Here is a 21,455-nt window from a genome sequence, read left to right as displayed (position 1 = left end):
CTTCCTTCCTTCCTTCCTTCCTTCCTTCCTTCCTTCCTTCCTTCCTTTCCTCCCTCCCTTCCTCTATCCTTCCTTTCCTCCTTCCTTCCTTTCTTTCTATCTTATTTTAACATTTAATCACTTTCTAGTAGTTTTAACTTCAGGCATTTCTATGAGGATATACAAAAGAACCCTTTTTATAAAAAAGAGGATAAATAAGCCCAGTAAAATCCTGTCAGTACTCATTTGCTTATATAAACAAAATACAGGACAGCAATGAAGATTAAATAATGCCTTTGGATTAATTGCTTTAATTCAATGGACTGCTATAATACAACTATTAACAGTTCTACATCTCTCACCAAACCAGTTGTCATTTCATTGTATTTTACTAGCAGTCTAGAAAGTCCCTTTATGGTATCCTAACAGGCATAATACAGTTCCAACGACACAAGACCCAGTAGAAGTTCAAAAGTAGTCCATATATCTACACTTCTGTATGTATTTTAGTACATAAAAGAACACACTAAATGTATTATATCTTTAAGACACAAAAATATTGGGCTGTGTTCCTTGTATTTGTATACAGAGCTGCTAGTAGCTAGTGAATTGCATAACTGCCAATGGGATACAAACAGAATACAGAAGGGAAGAAATTGTACTTTTAAAAATCAAGAGAAGGACTGCCATTGAAAACACAAATACTTAGCATGTTAGACAATTTGTCATTATGGTGATAAAGATTAAGATTTTAATCTGAAAACAAATGTCAAGACAAGAGAGAGATTTTAGATCTGGTCAGGTTTCCATAAAGAGAAGAACTTTAATAGTGTTTACAACTTATGTAAAAACGACCATGCAAAAAGCCTTAAAATGATATTGTCAGTGCTTTGTATTAAAAATTAGAAAAGAGGGGCTGGAGAGATGGCTCAGTGGTTAAGAGCACTGTCTGCTCGTCCAAAGGACCTGGGTTCAATTCCCAGGACCCACATGGCAGCTCACAACCATCTGTAACACCGATTCCAAGGGCTCTAATACCTTCACACTAATGCACATAAAATTAAATAAATTATTTTTTAAAAATTAGGAAAGATATCAAACAATTTCTTTATTGTCTTTTTATAGCATGTTACCCAATCTGGCACTAGGTAAATATAATATTATAATTTTTTCTTTCTAAGAGTAAAAATTGTTTCCATAATATAGTTATTCAGGACAACATTTTGAAATGAATTCTAAATTGAATGATTGTACTGATAAAATTTTTAAAATCTATTTTCAACATTCATCTTTTGATTTTTGAATCAAAATCTGTGCTGGGTAATTACACTTTCTTTTCTACATAATTGTAAGTTTTCAGATTATATGACCTGACTATTACTAGAAAAAAAAAATTAAGTCATAATTTTAGCCTGTATTAGCTGTCTTAATTTAAAACTTTTATAAGTTTCTAAAAAGAATGATCATTGCTCTAATGCCCTTTGTGCATGCCTGTTCTGCATTTAATTTCATCTTCCCAAGAGAAAAACTATCACAAAACAGCTAAAGTAATAGTAAAGGAATAAACTATTGCAACCTTGATGTTACTTAGAATAGTAATGTCTATAATTTTATTGAATATGCATTTATTTACATATTATAGCATTGAATATTATTATATACAAAAACCTCTAATAATATAAGTATTATGATTTAAACTCATTTAAAAACTCAAAACCCTTAAGATTGAAAAGAAAAACTAATATTCCTCAGTCACACAGAAAGCAACATTTAAGTCTACTGGGTCCTAAAATCCAATGAGTGCATACAGGAGTGACATGAGAAAAATAATTCTCTTTTTCTAAACATAGTTATATTGTGTTCACTCATATTTATAACATGTATAAAAGCATATTCTTGGAATTTACACTGAAGAACCATAGAGAATCTCCCCAACTGTGGAAAAGACGGACTGCTAAAATTTTTCCTCAAAATGCTCCCTTTCTGGCTGTCTAATTTGGTTGTTGCATTTATTTATTACTATTACATACTTTGATAGTCCTAAAGATTTCAGCTTTTTAACCAATATCATGATATTGAATGACTGAATTAAAGTTCAGCTATTCGCTATTATATTATATATAAATTAAATGTAAATTCTTCCTGAAAATGCCCTCCAATTTACTGAAAAATTCTAATCACTCATTACATCAATCAAACTTATATTCTCATTCCACTTCTAGTTTATTCCCTCTTTGTATAAAACCTGGAAAATGTGCCACAGTGATTTATGAAAGCACATGGGAGTAGCCTAAAATGTCCGCAGCCCCTATAAAAACTACTCACACAAAATCTGAAGCACTGCACATTAGGCTTCCAGCAATGAGTTACTTCTAGAGCAATTTATCATCATTCTCCAGAGATTACTTACTCTAGAAAGCTGGTGATATAGTCTCTGCTGCAGGCAGACCAGGAAAAGGGATTGGTATTTGCAGTAATATGAGCTGCCATAAGTTTTGCTGCTTCATGACCTTTTGTCCCACAAGAATTTCCAATTCCATCATGGTTCATACCAAAACTGTTTTAATGAGGAGGAAACAGAAGAGACATGAAAGAAAGAAATAAGAAAAATAAAACAATAAGCCCATTACAAATCCTTTATTTCCATATAGGGTCATTTATTAGTTATACCAATAGTTTGCTTTGGTCAAGATAGACTAGTCTTCTAAAATAATGTAAGATTAATGTTACAGAGACAAAAGAATAATGCAATGATTTATGTCTAAATCTCTTTGAATTTATAACATGTTCTCAAGTTATCAACATCACATGATTCAATTGCTCCTTGAACAGAAAAAGGCATGTATATTAATCTGTACTTCATAGATGAGAAAACTGAAATTTAGCAAAATGAACGACCCATTAAAGATCATGTTAATTCTCTATGTAAGTCCACATTTACACGTTAGAAATATTCATTCTACTGTTTTCAATCCACAAGGGAATTGCTGAAAAAGACATTAATCCATTGGGGTATAGGTCAATCACAGAAGCCCTCTTTTTTTATGAACATTGAATAAAGGGAATGTAATACATAACTTATATTCCAGTGTGTTTTGAAGACCCTGACATATTTAAGCATTGTGGCTTTTCTTTGCCTCCATTTTTCAAAGCTTTCCTTTCTTTGCCATTTTTTTTTTCTGTCCTATAGCCCTAGTGAACTCAAAATACACTTTAATTTTTTTAAAAGTCTGAGGATATATTCACTGTATAAGAATACCTTCTTTAGATAAGCAGCCAGACTATTAGATTGAATATTAATTAAAAATAATTTATATCTCCAGTATTACATTCTAATAAATGTGCCACCATGAAAAATTAACTTAAGCATAAAATAGACAAGGAGTCTTTCAGAGGTCCCTGTGGTGGGCTCCTGTCCTGTTCCCCGTCTTCTCCTATTTCCAATGTCTATCCTGTTTTCCCATTTGAATGAGGATTAAGCATCTTCCCTAGGGTCCTCCTTGTTAGTTAGCTTCTTTAGGACTATAGATTTTAATATGTTTATCCTACAATACATAGCTAATACCCACTTACAAGTGAGTAAATACCATATGTGGCTTTTTTTTTTTTTTTTTTTTTTTTTTTTTTTTTTTGCTTCTGGGATACCTCACAGAGGATGATCTTTTCTAGTTCCATCTATTTGCCTGCAAATTTCATGATTTCTTTGTTTTTAATTGCTAAGCAGTATTCCATTGTATAAACTACCACAATTTCTATATCCATTCTTCAGTTGAGGGACATCTAAGTTGTTTCCAGAGTACCCATCAGGGTATCGAAGCAGATGCTGAGACACATAGCTAAATTTTGGGCAGAGTGCAGAGAATCATATGGAAGAAGGGTGATATAGAAAGACCTGGAGGAGATAGGAGCTCTACAAGGAGACCAAAAGTGCCAAAAAATCTGGGCTCAGGGGTTCCTGCAGAGACTGATGAATCAACCAAGGACCATGCATGGAGAGGACCTAGACCCCTGCTCAGATGTAGCCCATGGGCAGCTCAGTCTCCATGTGGGCTCCCTAGAAAGGGGAGCAGGGGCTATAGCTGACATGGATTCAGTGGCTGGCTCTTTGATCACCTCCCCCTGGTGAGGTGGCCTTACCAGGCCAAGGTGAAAGAGGATCCAGACAGTCCTAATGAGACCTGATAGGCTAGAGTCAGATAGTAGGGGAGGAGGACCTCCCCTATTAGTGGACTAAGGGAAGGACAAGGGGATGGGACTGGGACCAGGAGGAGATGAGGAAGGGCACTACAAAGTGAATAAATTGTAATAAGTAATAATAATAATGAAAAAATTTAAAAAGAACTAAACTGAGCCATTAAAAAAAACAGATTAAAAACAGATAAAGAGACTTGTTATAAGAAAGCTTGGACAGGTAGTTCAGAACAGGGAAATACAAGGTAGTCAATATGTGTAAATATTAACACTTGCTCTCTTGACAATGGAGGCAGGTGATTTACATCTGAGATTAAAGATCTGCTTAGAAAGAAGATGGGTTGGTCATCATAAGGACATTATGAATGAGTTAACTGAAAGTATATGCGTACATATGGGGATAAAAGGAAGGAGCTGGTAATTCACGTACAGGATGTAACATAAACAGAGAATATATGAGAGTATTGAGTCCTCAAGTGCAACAAATAGCCTTCCTCAAACACTTAACATTTATCATTTGAATTTGACATCAATACATCATTCATCATGATCTTCTAGGAATATGAAGGCAGAGTTTCAAGTTAAACTAGACACAGTTGGATCAACACAATGGATTACAAATACTTTAAATGCAAAATTCAAGGAAATGTAATATTCCTTCTGTGTAAGGCTGACTGTGTAACCTGACTGATTATTTTCACAAGTGATAGAGTTAAACTGACTTCCTTTTAGCTGGAGTCTTATATCTACCTGTGTCATGTAGGTAGGCACAGGTAGCTTTAAGGCAATCAATACTGCGCCTTAACTGCCTTATATAAACTTTTCTATAAATAAAAATTCAAGCTTCTACTTTTTAATGACATATTTACTTCATCTTACAAAAGAAAGAAATATCTTTCAAACAGTTATAGTTCAATACTACACTGCTTTGGAGAACACAAGCATGGCTGCCAAGAAAAAAGACAAATGGAAACACTGGGTGTCAGTATCAGAAGAGAATTTGGTTGATGTAACTCTGACACCCTGACCAGTACTAAACTTCTTTTGCAGGAGGGATTCCACATGGCCTTGAATATGTGTTACTGTCTGTATAGTTAACCCAGCCTCCATTAAAATGGTATAACATAGTAGGAACCACCACAAGGAGACCAGGGACATATAAACTCCAGGTCCTTGGCCTGCTACCCACAAAACTCCACATTAGGCCACCAACTAAAATGCTTGCATTAGAGGAGCTGCTTCAGATTAAACAAGATAGAACAACTTGGGCCTAAGATAATTACATAAATAACAAGACATGTAAGGAAATGTAACCAAAGAAAACCCTTTTAAAATCCTTCTAGTTTCACTTGCTCTTCAGTACCTTAGAAAATCACTAACTTTAGAGGTCACACAGTAGAGCAATATACTATTAGTTTCTCCTAACTTTGATAACACCTCTGACTGTGGACTCTAACAGTTTACTGGGTTACTTTACAAAAACTTGACAGCTACTTTTGCTAACAAATATTGGTATTTGTTTTGTGTTTCTTGAAAGAGGCTCTCTCTCTGTGTGTTTAGGTCTAGCTGGCCTTACACACAAGCTCCTCCCATTTCTGTCTACCAAAGAAGGAATTACAAGCATACCCATTTTTCAGTTATTTGTCTTATAATTTCACATACATACACTATGTACTGACAATCCTTACCAACCTCCCTGGAGCCTACTCCCACTTTCTATCCTCCAACAGAATTCTCCACCAAGTTCATGTCTGTTCATAAAGCATTGTTTATTAGCTGAAACACATAGCTATTTGATAGATGACTAAAATAGGATTAGCAGGCTTGTCCCCACTGTGGTTACACCATGCTACTCATTTTGCTGTCTCTAGCTTTGTGTCATCCTATTCAGCTCTTCATGTGGATATGTTGAACATTTAAGGAAAGATTTGTTATACACACATACACAAAGAAAAAAAAACAAAGAAAGAAATAAAGAAAGAAAAGAAAAAAAGAAAAGAGAAAAAGAAAGAAAAAAATGTCCAAGATAATAATAAGAAGCTAGTTAACTACATGGCCTATTCACTCACTGGAATGATTATCTTCTCTGCCATCCTTTCACTTTTTAGGAACTCAAGCACTTCAATTCCCTCAACCTATCATAGGGTTAGGACATTCATGGAAGATGACAATGGCAGATACAACTCAGAAGTTTCTGAATCATGTTAGTGACCCCTTTCACCCAACAAGTACAAGGTCACAATGTTTGCACACAAGAAGAGCATCTTTGGAAATTGTGCGTGCATGACTAACTGACAATTACAAAACTTTGGTTTGCTGAGGAAATTAATAAAAGTTGCCTGGTTATGTCTGGTCAGTGCTCACTCCCTTTGGCTTCAGTAGGCTGGTTCAAAATAAAGTTTTTATCAAGAAACTTTGTCTGTCTTGTTCATATGACTTAGTCTCAATTCATTATTTCTGTGCCAGAAGAACTCAATATCCATTATCACCACTATATTCCATGTTCTGAGACAAAAAGTCATAGCTATCTAAAGAACTCTCACATGAACAATTTCTTAAATGAATCTTTATATAAGTTCTATTTTAATTTTACTTATAGTTAGTGTATGTGTGCATGATATGTGTAGACATGAAGAAGCCATAGCACATGCATGTATAAAAGTGAGAAGAAATTGATTTTTTTCTCTCAGATCAATTATAAAAGATGGCCAAATTGACTTTGTAAACTTATTTATGTTTAAATATTTGAAACCAATTGTTGGATCACTTCATGACCATGAAACAAAAGACCCTATAAGTAATTATATGACTTCCTATTGTTTTCATGAATGGCCCCACAACCCTATTTAAGAAAGTTCCCAAACTAAATTAGTGTCTCCAAAATACTAAATAGCATATGATAACATTTTCAGAACCAACAATTAAGTTAAATGGAATGTTTTTAAAATTTCTCTATTGAAATTTAAATTTATTGAAAAAGTTCCAAATATAATTAGTATTATCAAAAAGTTTTGTAAATTCTAATTCTATTTTATGTCTAGATTTTTAAAATATTGTATTCTTATTTTTATTATAAACACATGCCATGAGTTCTAGATACCCCTATTTGCTGTTTTGGTGTTTGAATGGAAGTGGGTTAAGAGAAATATGTATTTAAAATAGCTGACCAACAGTCAGAAAGAAGAGAAAAATTAACACAAAGATGTGTTCCTCAAAGGTAGGATTTTTTATCATCACAGTATCCACAATACATCGTCTCTAACTCAAAAAATCTCCAAATTTAGGACTCAGTAAGTTGAAAGTGGAAAAAAAAAGTTTGCATGAGTGACAGATTAGCTGCTGATTAAATGCCAGCCATGAGAGAAGGAATTGGGGACTCTGTGTGCCTCCCTTAAAAGTCCCATAGTGAGGGGAACAAGGACTATTTCTAACAGGAACTCAATGACTGGCTCTTTGACCTCCCCACCCCCCCAGGGAGGAGCGGTCCTGTTAGGCCACAAAGGAGGGCTTCGCAGCCAATCCTGAAGATACCTGATACAGCCAATCCTGAAGATACCTGATAAAACAGGATTGGATGAATGGGGAGGAGGTCCCCCCCATCAGTGGACTTGGAAAGGGGCACGGTGGAGATGAGGTAGGGAGGGTAGGATTGGGAGGGAATGAGGGAGCGGGACACGGCTGGGATACAGAGTTAATAAAATGTAACTGATAAGAAAAAAATAAAAATAAATAAATAAAATACCAGTTAAATTTTTTTATATATAAAAAAAAGTGAATGATGTTTCCTTGATAAGTCAAACTACACAAGGAAGAGCTCAGAAGGCACTGCACAAAGAACTGCAGGCAACTGAGTAAAGCTGAGAGCAGGAGAGATGGTCCTCCCCAGAGAAAATCACACAAATTGGTTGTTCAGCGCCAAATAGTCAGCCATGAAAAGTAACGTACAAGTAACACTCTATGGCTTGAATAAGCCATATTTAAGAACATATATGTATAAAAATACACATACGTATGTATTTAAGAAAAGTACATGTTAAGGGGAAAAGTTCTACAAGTTAAGAAGAAAAAAGGCCATTAAGTTGAAGGAGACTGAGGAGGAGCATATGAGAAAATTTTTAGGGAGGAAAGGGAAAGAAGAAATGTTGTACTTAAGCTAAAATCTCAAAACAAACAAAAAAAGAGTGAATGATTAACTGAAAATATAGATAACAAAAGAGGAAAGAGAAGAGTTTGAATCAAAATATATGGCATCACTAATCAGAGACCTGGTAGTGGGTGAGTGACCGAGACAGATTATATAATAATAAAGACTATTTATTAAATTATATATGTACAACTAAGAGAAAGGCTATCATGTGTGTCAAGACATGGATATACATGCTCTCCTCAAATGTTTTATATATAGATTATGTTTCTAATGTTTTCAATTGAAGCCACACTAACAAAGGAAAAATTTTTTTAACATGGTAATTATATAATGACAAAAGACAAATTTGATTATTTTTATCTAAGAAGCACCTCATGTGTAATACCCTGTTCTGCTTCATCTTACATTATGTGAATAATTAGCTGCCAAAAATGTAATTCATCTTGTACCACAAAGATATGATGTACTTTTGACTTTGGTGTACAATTTTTACTAGATTTATTAGGGAGATTTTTAATAGTAAACATAGATGGCTGAATATAAATTTAATCTGCATTATAGCCTGTAGAGTCTGCTGAAAAATCACATTTTCACATCAAATTCGATATGTAGACTACAGATTTATGTACATAATGACATCATGACATATGTATATGACACAAAAGTAGAAGGAAAATCATTTGGGGCGATGAACAGGACAGAAGAGGGAGGGAGATGACAAGTGGGATAATGGAAGGACAAAAAAGAGCAAAAACAAACTACAGTGTAGATGAAAATGATATAACAAGACCATTAGTTGGCACACTAACCAAAAACCATTTTTTAAAAAGTGCCTAGTTTAATATTTGAATCAAACCAGGTTTCATTTTTTAAACAGATAATCATGTTACTAATACATCAGTATCACTTTTTGTAAGCTAATAGAGGCACTTAATACTGTCAATCATTTAATTAAATGTATATAATATGTTGAGCACAAGCTTTTAAATTCTGCCACTAAAAATAAAAGGTGGGGAAGATCCAAGATGGTGGTGATCAGCATGCCTTATCTGAGGCACACAGGATCTGAAACTCTGAAATTGGTGAGTGGAGGAGCAGCTGAAGCCAGAACATCTACATTGAGGCTTCCTGGGCGAAGGTGGACAACCCATGAACTGAGACCATTTGGATCCAGGTCATCCGCAGATGTCTCCAAGGACTGAGAGTGGTGAATATTCAAGCCCTCTGCACTTTGCCTTCACCCAAGCACAGGGCCTCCCTCTTCAGCAGAGGCAGCCCACAGTACCCTGTGCTCCACAGGCCTCCCTGCTCAGTAACTGGGACAGCAGAGGCAGGCGTCCCAGTTCCACGGTACCATTGGGCATCAGTAAGGGCATCCCAGCCTGTGGGCAGCTGTACAGGTTTCCCAGGGGCTCCCAGCGGGCAACTGTACCGGCCTTCCAGGTCTGCAGCAGTGGCAGGCAGCAGTACCAGCCTCCAAGATCTGCAGTGGTGACAGCAAGGTGGCAGCTAACCCGAAGGAGCCACCATGCACTTGACCACCATGTGGCTGAGACAACAGAAGTGGTTATCCCAAGTAAGGGCCGCCCTTCCCAGTAAACAAACAGTGGACACCACAGAGCTGACAAACTCCTACGTTCTCATTTGCCCCTGCAGGCCCACATCTGAGAGCAGAGAACAGGGAGAACCCCTGTGCTTTTGATTAGGCCTGCTAGCAAGTGAGTGAGCCTTCAGGTGAGTGCTTTCAGTGCCCCAGATCCAGGGTCCCCCTACTCTAGCAGCCAGACATTGGATCCCTTCCACCCACACACCCACTGTGGGCAACATAGGCATTCTTGGGACAGCGTTCTCAACATTGAAGCCCCTGTCTGTGGATCTGCCAGTGGAGTCCAAGCAAACAATTCCTGGAGCCCAGACAGATCAGAATACCAGGAGGACAGTACGACAGGCCTGTAGGCCGGGTAGTCAGGTCACCTGTGCATGTGCATTGCCCCCTCTAAAAGCACCAGTACCTTTGACCCCTCCTGCACTTAAGCCCCACATTCCAGGCATCTGCATGCTCTAGGATCCTGTTGTTCAAGGCACACTTCTATGCACACGCCCGCGCTTGGTCACCAGCACTTGTGCACCTGTGCCAGTGACCTTCCTCCCTCAGCTACAGCTGAAACACCAACATTGACACTCAAACCGGTGACCTCTCTCATCTTCCTAAAGAATACTGCAGATACCAGAGAAAGACAAACCCAGTCTGAAGTACAGACTCCAGGAACAAACAGCGAAGGTTACAGATAAACAGATGGCCAGAGAAAGACATAAGAGCACATCCAACAAAAATCAGGACATCATAGCTTCATCAACAGCTCCAAAAATCAATGAAAATGCTAATTCATTGGAAACACAGGAAAATGATCTCAGTTCTACGCTTATCCAGATATTAGAGGCACATAAAGAGGAAACAAACAAAGCTTTCAAATACAGGCAAATATAGCCAAACAAATAGAGGAAAAAGTAGAGGCATGAGTAAAGACATATAGAGAGGAAACGAACAAAGGTCTCAAAGAAATACAGGCAAATATAGCCAAACAAAGAGAGGCACATGTAGAGGCACAATTAGTGGCATATAGAGAAGAAACAAACAAACAAACAAACAAACAAACAAAAATAGAGACCATCATGGAAAGATAGGAACCCACATTCAAACAGATGAAGGAAAATAGTGCAAGACATGAAAACAGAATTAGAATCAGAAAAAAAAAAAAAAAAAAAAAAAAAAAAAAAACAAAAAAAAAAAAAAAAAAAAAAAAAAAAAAAAAAAAAAAAAAAAAAAAGACCACAAACAGACAAAACCCTGGAGCTGGAGAACTTAGGCAAAAGATCAGGAACCACAAAGGTAAGCATTACCAACAGATGGAAGAGATAACCTCAGGTGCTGAATATACACTTGCAGAAATGGATACATCTCTCAAAGAAAAAGTAAAATCAGAAAAGTTACAAACATAAAACATCCAAGAAATCAAGAATGCCATGAAAACCCAGATGTCCCTCAGTTGAGGAATGGATACAGAAATTGTGGTACTTTTACACAATGGAATACTACTCAGCAATTAAAAACGAGGAAATCATGAAATTTGCAGGCAAATGGTGGGACCTAGAAACGATCATCCTGAGTGAGGTATCCCAAATGCAGAAAGACACACATGGTATATACTCACTCATATAGACCTATAAGATAGGATAAACATACTGAAATCTATACACCTTGTTTATAAGAAGATAAACAAGAAAGAAGACCCAGGGTATGATGATCAATCCTCACTTAGAAAGACAAATGGGATGGACACTGGATGTAGGAGCAAACAAGTAACAGGACAGGAGCCTACCACAGAGGACCTCTGAAAGACTCTACCTAGCAGTGTATCAAAGCAGATATTAAGACTCATAACCAAACCTTCGGCAAAGTACAAGAAATCAAAAAGGGGGGGGGGGTTAACATGACCTGGAGAGGACAGGAGTTCCACAAGAACCAAATATATCTGGGCACAGGGATTTTTTTATGAGACTGTTTCTCCAAACAAGGACCATGTATGGATGCAACCTAGAGCCTCTGCTCAGATGTAGCCCTTGGTAGCTCAGTATCCAAGTTGGTACCCTAATAAGGGGAACAGGGACTGTTTCTGACATGTACTCAATGGCGGGCCCTTTGACTCCCCTCCCCCCCCCCCCAGGTAGAAGCAGTGCTGCTAGGCCACAGAGGAGGACTTTGCAGCCAGTCCTGATGGGACCTGATAAGCTAGGGTCACATGGAAGGGTAGGAGGTTCTCCCCTATCAGTGGACTTGGAAAGGAGCAGGGAGGAGATGAAAATGGGAGGGTGGAATTGGGAGGGAGAGAGGGAGCGGGATATAGCAGGGATACAAAATTAACAAACTGTAACTAATATTAAAAAATAAAAATTATATAAAAAAGAAAAAAGGCTTCTAAACAAAGAAAGAAACAAAAATGAATAAATAAAAGCATATAAAAAACATCAAAAAAAAAAAAAAGAATGCCTTAAAAAGATGAAATCTAACAATAATAGGAATAGACAAAAAAGAAGATTCTAAGCTCCGAGGTCCAGAAAATATTTTCAAGAAAATCATAGAAGAAAAATTTCCCAACTTAAAGAAAGAGATGTCTATAATACACAAGAGGCCTACAGAATACCAAGCAGACTAGACCAGAAAAGAAACTCCTCTTGTCACATAATAGTCAAAACACAAAACACAAAATCTACAGAGGAAAGAAAAAATATTAAGAGCAGCAAGACAAAAAGACCAAGTAACATGTAAAGGTAGACCTATCAGAATCACACCAGACTTCTCAACAGAAACTGTGACAGCCAGTAGAGCCTGGGCAGATGTCATGCAGACTCTAAGGAACCACGGATGCCAACCCAGACTACTATACCCAGCAAAGTTTTCAATCAACATAGATGGAGAAAACAAAATATTCCATGACAAAACTAAACTTAAACAATATCTACATAGGAACCCATCCATACAGAAGATACTAGAAGGAAAACTCCAACCAATGAAAACTACACTCAAGAAAACACAAGATATAAATAACAACAAAAAAATTATAGGAAAACAAGCATTGAATAATATAACACCAACTCTGCAATAAAAGGAACTAACATTCATTGGTCACTATTATCTATCAACATCAACGAACTCAACTCTCCAATAAAAAGACACAAACTAAGAGAATGATTGTGGAAACAGGATCCAACATTCTGCTGCATCCAAGAAACACACCTCTGAAACAAAGATAAACACTACCTCAGAGTAAAGGGCTGGAAAAAATGTTATCAAGCAAACGGGCAAAGAAAACAAGCTGGAGTATTTATCCTAATATCTAATAAAATAAACTTTCAACCAAAATTAATCCAAAAAGATGAGGAAGGGCACTTCATTCTCATCGAAGAAAAAATCCACCAGGAGGACATCACAATTCTAAACATCTATACCCCAAATACAAGATCACCTACATTTATAAATGAAACATTATTAAAACTTAAATTACACATCAATTCAAACACCTTAATAGTGGGAGACTTTAACATTCCAAGTTCACCAAGGGACAGATCATCTAGACAGAAGTTAAATTAGGGACTTATAGAGGTCCTTAATCAAATGGACCTAATAGGGGCTGGAGAGATGGCTCAGTGGTTAAGAGCACTCTCTGTTCTTCCAGAGGACCTGGGTTCAATTCCCAGGACCCACATGGGATCTCACAACTGTCTGTTACTACAGTTCCAAGGGATCTGACACATTCTAATGTATATAACAATAAATAAATTATTTTTAAAAATGGACTTAATATATGTCTATAGAACTTTTCACCCAAACTCAAAAGAGTATAACTTCTTTTCAGCAACTTATGGAACCTTCTCAAAAAATAACCATATACTCGGGCACAAAGTAAGCTTTAACAGCTACAAAAAAATTGAAATAATCCCTACTATCCTATCAGACCATCATGGACTAAAACTAGACCTCAGCAACAACAGAAATAACAAAAAGCCTACATACAAATGGAAAGTAAACAGTTCTCTACTCAATGACAGCTTGGTCAGGGAATTAGAGACTTCCTACTATTCAAAGAAAATGAAGGCACAATGTACCCAAACTTATGGGATACAATGAAAGCAGTGCTAAGAGGAAATTTCATAGCACTAAGTGCCTCCACAAAGAAGTTGGAGACATCTCATACAAGCAACTTAACAGCATACCTAAAAGCCCTAGGAAAAAAATAAGCAGACACTCCCAAGAGGAGTAGATGATTGGAAGTAATCAAACTCAGAGCTGAAATCAATGGATTAGAAACAAAGAAAACAATTCAAAGGATCAAGGAGACCAAGAACTGGTTCTTTGAGAAAATCAACAAAATAGACAAACCCTTAGCCAAACTAACTAAAAGGCAGAGAGAAACTATACAAATCAGCAAAATCAGAAACAAAAATGGGGATATAACAACAGATGTGGTAAAATCTAAACAATCATTAGGTCTTACTACAAAAGCCTATATGACACAAAATTTGAAAATCTAAACAAAATGAACAAGTTTTCTTGATAGATTCAATTTACCAAAATTAAATCAAGATCAGGTAAATAGATTGAATAGTCCTATATCCCCCAAGGAAATATAAGCAGTTATCAAAAATCTCCCTTGCCAAAAAAGTCCTGGGCCAAATGGTTTCAGTGCAGAATTCTACCAGACCTTCAAAGAAGAGTTAACTCCAATTCTCTTCAAAATATTCCATGAAATTGAAACAGAAAGAACATTACCAAACTCGTTCTCTAAAGCCACAGTCACCTTGAGACCTAAACCACACAAAGACCCAACCAAAAAAGAGAACTTCAGATGTATCTTTTTTATGAACATTGACGGTAAAATACTCAATAAAATGCTTGCAAATCAAATCCAAGAACATATAAAAGATATCATCCACCATGACCAAGTAGGCTTTATCCCAGGCATGCATGGGTGGTTCAATATACAGATATCCATCAATATAATGCACAATATAAACAAACTAAAGGAGAAAAACCACATGATCATCTCCTTAGGTGCCGAAAAAGCATTTGACAAAATCCAACACCCATTCATGTTTAAAGTCTTGGAGAGATCAGGGATGCAAACCACATACCTAAACATAATAAAGACAATATACAGCAAGCCTATTGACAATATCAAACTAAAATCAATTCCACTGAAATCAGGGACAAGGCAAGGCTGCCCACTCTCCCCATACCTCTTCAACATAGTACTTGAAGTCCTAGCTGGAGCAATAAGACAACTAAAGGAGATCAAGGGAATAGAAATCGGAAAGGAAGAGGGCAGGTATCACTAATTGCATATGATATGATAGTATACATTAGTGACCCTAAAAATTCAACCAGAGAACTCCTTCAGCTGATAAACACCTTCAGCAGAGTAGCTGGATACAAATTAACACAAAAAAAATCAGTAGCCTTCTTGTATACGAAAGACAAAATGGCTGAGAAAGAAATTAGGAAAACTACATCCTTCACAATAGCCAAAAATAACATAAAGTACCTTGGGGTGACTCTGACCAAGGAAGTGAAAGATCTGTTTGAAAAAACTTCAAGTCTCTAAAGAAATTGAAGAAGATATCAGAAGATGGAAAGATCTCCTGTGCTCATGGATCAGTAGGATAAACATACTGAAAATGGCCACCCTGCCAAAAGCAATCTACAGATTCAATGCAATTCCAAACAAAAAAACCAACACAATTTTTTACAGAATTTGAAAGAACAATTCTCAGCTTCATATGGAAAAACAAAAAACCAAGAATTTCCAAAACGATCCTGTACAACAGATCGTATGGAGGAATCTCCATACCTAATCTCAAGCTGTACTACAGAGCAATACTAATAAAAACTTCATGGTACTAGATTAGAAACAGAATGGTTCTAATCGATTCTAATGGAATCGAATAGAAGACCCAGAAATAAACCTAGATACCTAAGGATACTTGACTTTTTTACAAATACAATGGAAAAAAGACAGCATCTTCAACAAATGGTGCTGGTATAACTGGATGTCTACATGTAGAAAAATGCAAATAGATCCATATTTATCACCCTGCACAAAACTAAAGTCCAAGTGGATCAAAGACCTCAACATAAAATCAGACACACTAAATCTGTTAGAAGAAAAAGTGAACTCATTGGCACAGGACACAACTTCCTGAACAGAACACCAACAGTACAGACTCTAAAACCAACAATAAATAACTGTGATATCATGAAAATGAAAAGCTTCTGTAGAGCAAAGGACACTGTCGTCAGAACAAACGACAGTCTACAGATTGGGAATGGATCTTTACCAACCCTATATCTGATTAATATATGGGCTAATCTCCAGAATATATTTAAAAAAAAACTCAAAAAGTTAAACAGCAACAAATCAAGTAATCCACTTAAAAAATGGGGTACAGGGCTAAACAGAGAATTCTCAATAGAGGAATATCAAATGGCAGAGAAACACTTAAGGAAATGCTCAACATCCTTAGTCATCAGGAAAATGCAAATGAAAACAACCCTGAGATTTCACCTTACACTCATCAGAATGACTAAGATAAAAAACTCAAGTGACAATAGATGCTGGAGAGGATGTGGAGAAAAGGGGACCCTCCTCCATTGCTGGTGGGAATGTAAACATGTACAACCACTTTGGAAATCAATTTGGCACTTTCTCAGGCAATTAGGAATTGCGCTTCCTCAAGATCTGGCTATTCCACTCCTAGGCATATATCCAAAAGATGCTCAAGTATACAACAAGGATATTTGCTCAATCACGTTCACAGCAGCTTTATTCATAATAGCCAGAGACCTGGAAACAACCCAAATGTCCATCAACGGAGGAATGGATATTGAAATTGTGGTACTTTTACACAATGGAATACTACTCAGCAATTAAAAACAAGGAAATCATGAAATTTGCAGGCAAATGGATGGAACTAGAAAAGATCATCCTGAATGAGGTATCCCAGAAGCAGAAAGACACACATGGTATATACTCACTTATAAGTAGATATTAGACATATAAAATCTGTACACCTAAAGAAGCTAAGCAGGAAGGAGAACCCTGGGTAAGATGATCAGTCTTCATTCAGAAAGGCAAACGGGGTGGACACTGGAAGAGGGAGAAAACAGGCAACAGGACAGGAGCCTACCACAGAGTACCTCTGAAAGACTCTACCCAGCATGGTATCAAAACATATGCTGAGACTCACAGCCTAACTTTGGGCAGAGTGCAGAAAATCTTAAGAAAGAAGTGGCATTTAGAAAGACCTGGAGGAGACAGGAGCTCCACAAGGAGAGCAATAGAACTAAAAAAAAAAAAAAAAAAATCTGGGCACAGGGGTCTTTTTTGAGACTGATACTCCAACCAAAAACCATTCATAGCTATAACCTAGAACCCTAGAACCCCTGCACAGATGGAACCTATGGCAGCTCAGTCTCCAAGTGCGTTACCTAGTAAGGGGAACAGGGACTGTCTCTGACATGAACTCAGTGGCCTGCTCTTTGATCACCTCCCCCTGAGGAAGGAACAGCCTTACCAGGCCACAGAAGAAGACAATGAAGCTAGTCTTGATGAGATCTCATAGGTTAGGTTCAGATGGAAGGGGAGGAGGAGCTCACCTATCAGTGGACTTGAAGAGGGGCATGGGAAGAGATGAGGGAAGGAGATGGGATTGAGAAGGGATGAGGAAGGGGGCTACAGCTGGGATACAAGGTGAATAAACAGTAATTATTAAAAAATAAATTAATTTTTAATGTAAAAAAAAATAACCAGAAGCAGAAGTTAGCCATTTTATATAGGAAGATACTTAGTGAAGGTGGTGCCTAGCAGAATTTAGTATCTAAAAATCTTTCCAAATGTGCACAAAGCAATGTTGCCATTTAGTGTAAGTATTCTAAGCTGATCTAAGCTGAGGCCTATATCTCTAAAAGTCAAAGAAATCACTGTAATGTACTTATATTTACTCTTCAGCGATTATTATGTCCATTCGAGAGAAGTCAGGTATGCTGGAATAATGCATATGTGGTTAAAGGTAACACTGACTGCAAAGACAGGGAAAGTAGGGGCAACACTGCAGCTTTTCCCATTATAATTTTCCATATTCCTGTACATAAACTGTTGCTAATTTGGTTCATGGCATCTGAATTTGTTGGTCTATTACCATTATTTTATCTACCTGCAAGTTCATTTATTTTTTCAGGAAAATTAATAAAAGTAAAGTGTAAAAATAAAGTTAAAATCAATTCAATTGCAATGAGTAAAGTTACACCTAAAAATCATTATCGTAGGGCTTGTTCTTTCTGTATGAAAAAGTCCGCTACATACAACAGTAAAGAGAACAGTGTGATGAATTGCCAATATAATAATCAGTGTTATAAAATCAAAGATACTGTTATTCTTACTTTATATTTTAGCCTTACTTTTAAAGTCAAACCTAAGACATCCTGTCACTTTAATTCAAAATATTTTGATATGCATCCCTAAAACAAGGAATACTTTTTTGACCTCCTTTAATATTACTTTTGTTTGTACAATTAGACACATTGGGGACATTTTGTAATACAGGGCATATCCGACTGAATTCTTGCCAGCCTTCTTTGACATCATTTTTTCAACTTCTAAAATATAAGAAAAGCATTCAAGTAATTGTAACAATCTTTCAAAAGATATGTCTTCCTTTGATGTTTTATTAAGAGCCTTTTGTTTATAATTTACATTAAAACTCAGCATAGCATAGAATAAAGTCTATTATTCCATTTGACAAGAAAACTAATTTCTAATTTTTCACAAAAGTATTAAAATATATTTTAAAGGGGGGTGAGGGTTAAGCTGGGAAAATGGCTTAACTGCTTGTTACACAAACATGAGAAGCAAAGGTCAATCTCTATAGATCTACATTTGTCACACACTTGCAATCCCAGCTTCGGTAAGTAGACACGTGAAACTCACAAGCCAGCCAGCTAGCATACATGGACAGAAGAGACTCTGACTCGAAATGAAAGCAGGCAGTACCTAAGGAAGGACATCCAAGTTTGTTTGGGCCTCCACATACATCGGCACATGAACATGCATGCATATGCTCATGCACACGTGTGAACACACACACAGATGCACATGCATGCAAACAGAGAGAGGGGGAAAATCATTACCTAAGACCTAGCCAAATAAAAACATTATCTCAGAGACATCTAAAAATGGATGTCTCTCTGAAAATACAAATTGGACATAAAACACCTTATAATCAAATTTTGAGAAGAATTATTCATACATTCTAGTCAATTAGAAGAAACTCTTCCTAATAACTAATGATCAAAGATTCTTACTGTAAGGAATCTACATGCATCATCATATCACTTAAAACTTGTTGCATTAAATGATAAAAATCACATGATGACACATACTTTTAGCTGAAAGGCAAAGGCATAGTACATTCAAGGTGAACATATTTGATACATTCTTAACAGTTGCCATTTCATTTCAGGAAGAAGTGCTCTCATTTATTTTCTTGTTTGGTTTGCTGACTTTTACAAAGCGCTAGTGATCAAAATTGGACCAAAAGCCTTTACATGCTAGTCAATTTCTCTAACGCTAAGCTACCTCTCCAGACTGTATTTCTATATTTTAATAATAATATGAATTGTACCACAGTACATCTGTTGAAGTACTGAAAGCTAACCACTAAGGTCTTTAAAGTAAGTAAAGGGCTCTTCATGAAACAAATTTTCCTAACCAAATAATAATCTGATACACACATTACAATGATGATATGTGGGGTCCCTCTGGGGCACAGCCAGCATTGGGGAACTGTACTCTGCCCCCTGAGCTTAAGTGGGCCAGGCCTTGGCCTGCCTTCCAGAGGAGGCCTGCAGGCTTCAGGAACATCCAGGTTAGACCCCCCCATATCCCCTGCCACCAGGTCCCACAGGGGCACAGCCAGCAGAAGTGAGCTGAGTTCTATCACCTGACAGAACGTCATCATCCAGACTATGGATCTACCTGCCTTGCCAAGAAACATCCAGGATTCATGCAGTGGCCAACCCACACAAGTAACAACCAGATAGTAAAGGCCAAGGAAAGAAAACAATCAACAAGAGCCAGGGCAATATGGCACTACCAGAACCTGGCTACCACTACAACAAGCCCTGGATATCCTAACATGGCCAAAGCACAAGATTACTTCAAATCCAATCTTAAAAAGATGATAGAGACCTTGTAAAAAGAAATGAATAAATCCCTTAAAGAACTAAAGGAAAATAGAAGCAAACAGGTGAAGAAAATTATTGATACCATTCAAGACCTAAAAATAGAAATAGAAGCAATAAAGAAAATACAAACTGGGGCTAGAGAGATGGTTCAGAGGCTAAAAACACTGCCTGTTCTTCCAGAGGTCCTGAGTTCAATTCCCAGCAACCACATGGTGGCTCAAAACCATCTATAATGTAATCATCCCTCTTCTGGAATATAGTTATCCATGCAGATAGAGCACCCATATACATAAAAATAAATAGACAGACAGATACATACATACATACATACATACATACATATTTTTCTTTTTTTACATAATTTTTATTTTTTTATATATTAGGTTATTTACTTTGTATCCCAGCTATAGCCCCCTCCCTCATTCCCTCCCAACCCTACCCTCCCTCCCTCATCTCCTCCCTGCCCCTCTCTAAGTCCACTGATAGGGGAGGCCCTCCTCCCCTTCCATCTGACCCTAGTTTATCAAGTCTCATCAGGACTGGCTGCAATGTCCTCCTCTGTGGCCTAGCAAGGCTGTTCCTCCCTCAGCGGGGGGGTGGGGGTGGGGGAGGAGGGTAGGGAGGTCAAAAAGCCTGCCACTGAGTTCATATCAGAGACAGTCCCTGTTCCCCTTACTAGGAAAACTCATTCAGATGCTGAGCTGCCATGGACTAACGTCTGAGCAGGGGTTCTAGGTTATATCAATGCATGGTCCTTGGATGGAGGATCAGTTTCAGAAAAGACCCCTGTGCCCAAATATATTTGGTCCTTCTGGTGCTCCCGTCCTCTCCAGGTCTTACTAACTCCCCCTTCTTAAATATGATTCCCTGCACTTTGCCCAAGGTTTGGTTATGAGTCTCAGCATCTGCTCTGATACACTGCTAGGTAGAGTCTTGTTTTAAAAAAAGAACACAAACTGAGGAAATCTTGGAAATAGAATTTTTTTAATTTTAATTTTTCTTCACAATTTATTCATTATATATCCCAATTGAAGCCCACTCCCTCAACTCTCCCCAGTCCCACCCTCCTTTTCTCTCCCCCAACCCCTTCCCCTAGCCCAGTAAAAGGGGGAGTTGTCCACTATTGCCTTCTGCCTATATAGCTTGTTAAGTCTCATCAGGACTGCCTGGATCTTCTTCCTCTGTGGCCTGACAAGGCCGCATCACCAGGGACAAGTGATCAGAGAGCAGTCAACTAAGTTCATGACAGAGGCGGCCCCTGCTCCCCTCACTCAGAGATCCACATGGAGACTGAGCTGTCAATCAGCCACATCTGAGCAGGAGGTTTAGGTCCTTTCTGTG

General features: G+C 37.3%; 1 protein-coding gene across 1 annotated transcript in view; it reads right to left on the bottom strand.

Annotated features, from left to right (window-relative positions):
* Positions 1-21,455, bottom strand: part of Adamts6 (ADAM metallopeptidase with thrombospondin type 1 motif 6) — a 268,080-nt gene that overhangs the window by 152,451 nt on the left and 94,174 nt on the right. The window contains exon 9 of the mRNA XM_055601955.1: positions 2,390-2,536. Coding sequence (XP_055457930.1) covers positions 2,390-2,536 — 147 coding nt within the window. The remainder of the gene's footprint in view (positions 1-2,389; positions 2,537-21,455) is intronic.

The sequence above is a fragment of the Psammomys obesus genome, unplaced genomic scaffold, assembly GCF_907164565.1.
Source record: "Psammomys obesus unplaced genomic scaffold, mPsaObe1.curated_primary_1811, whole genome shotgun sequence".
Lineage (NCBI taxonomy): Eukaryota > Metazoa > Chordata > Mammalia > Rodentia > Muridae > Psammomys > Psammomys obesus.
The sequence above is the reverse complement of the archived record's forward strand: the minus strand, read 5'-3'. Positions and strand labels throughout refer to the sequence as shown.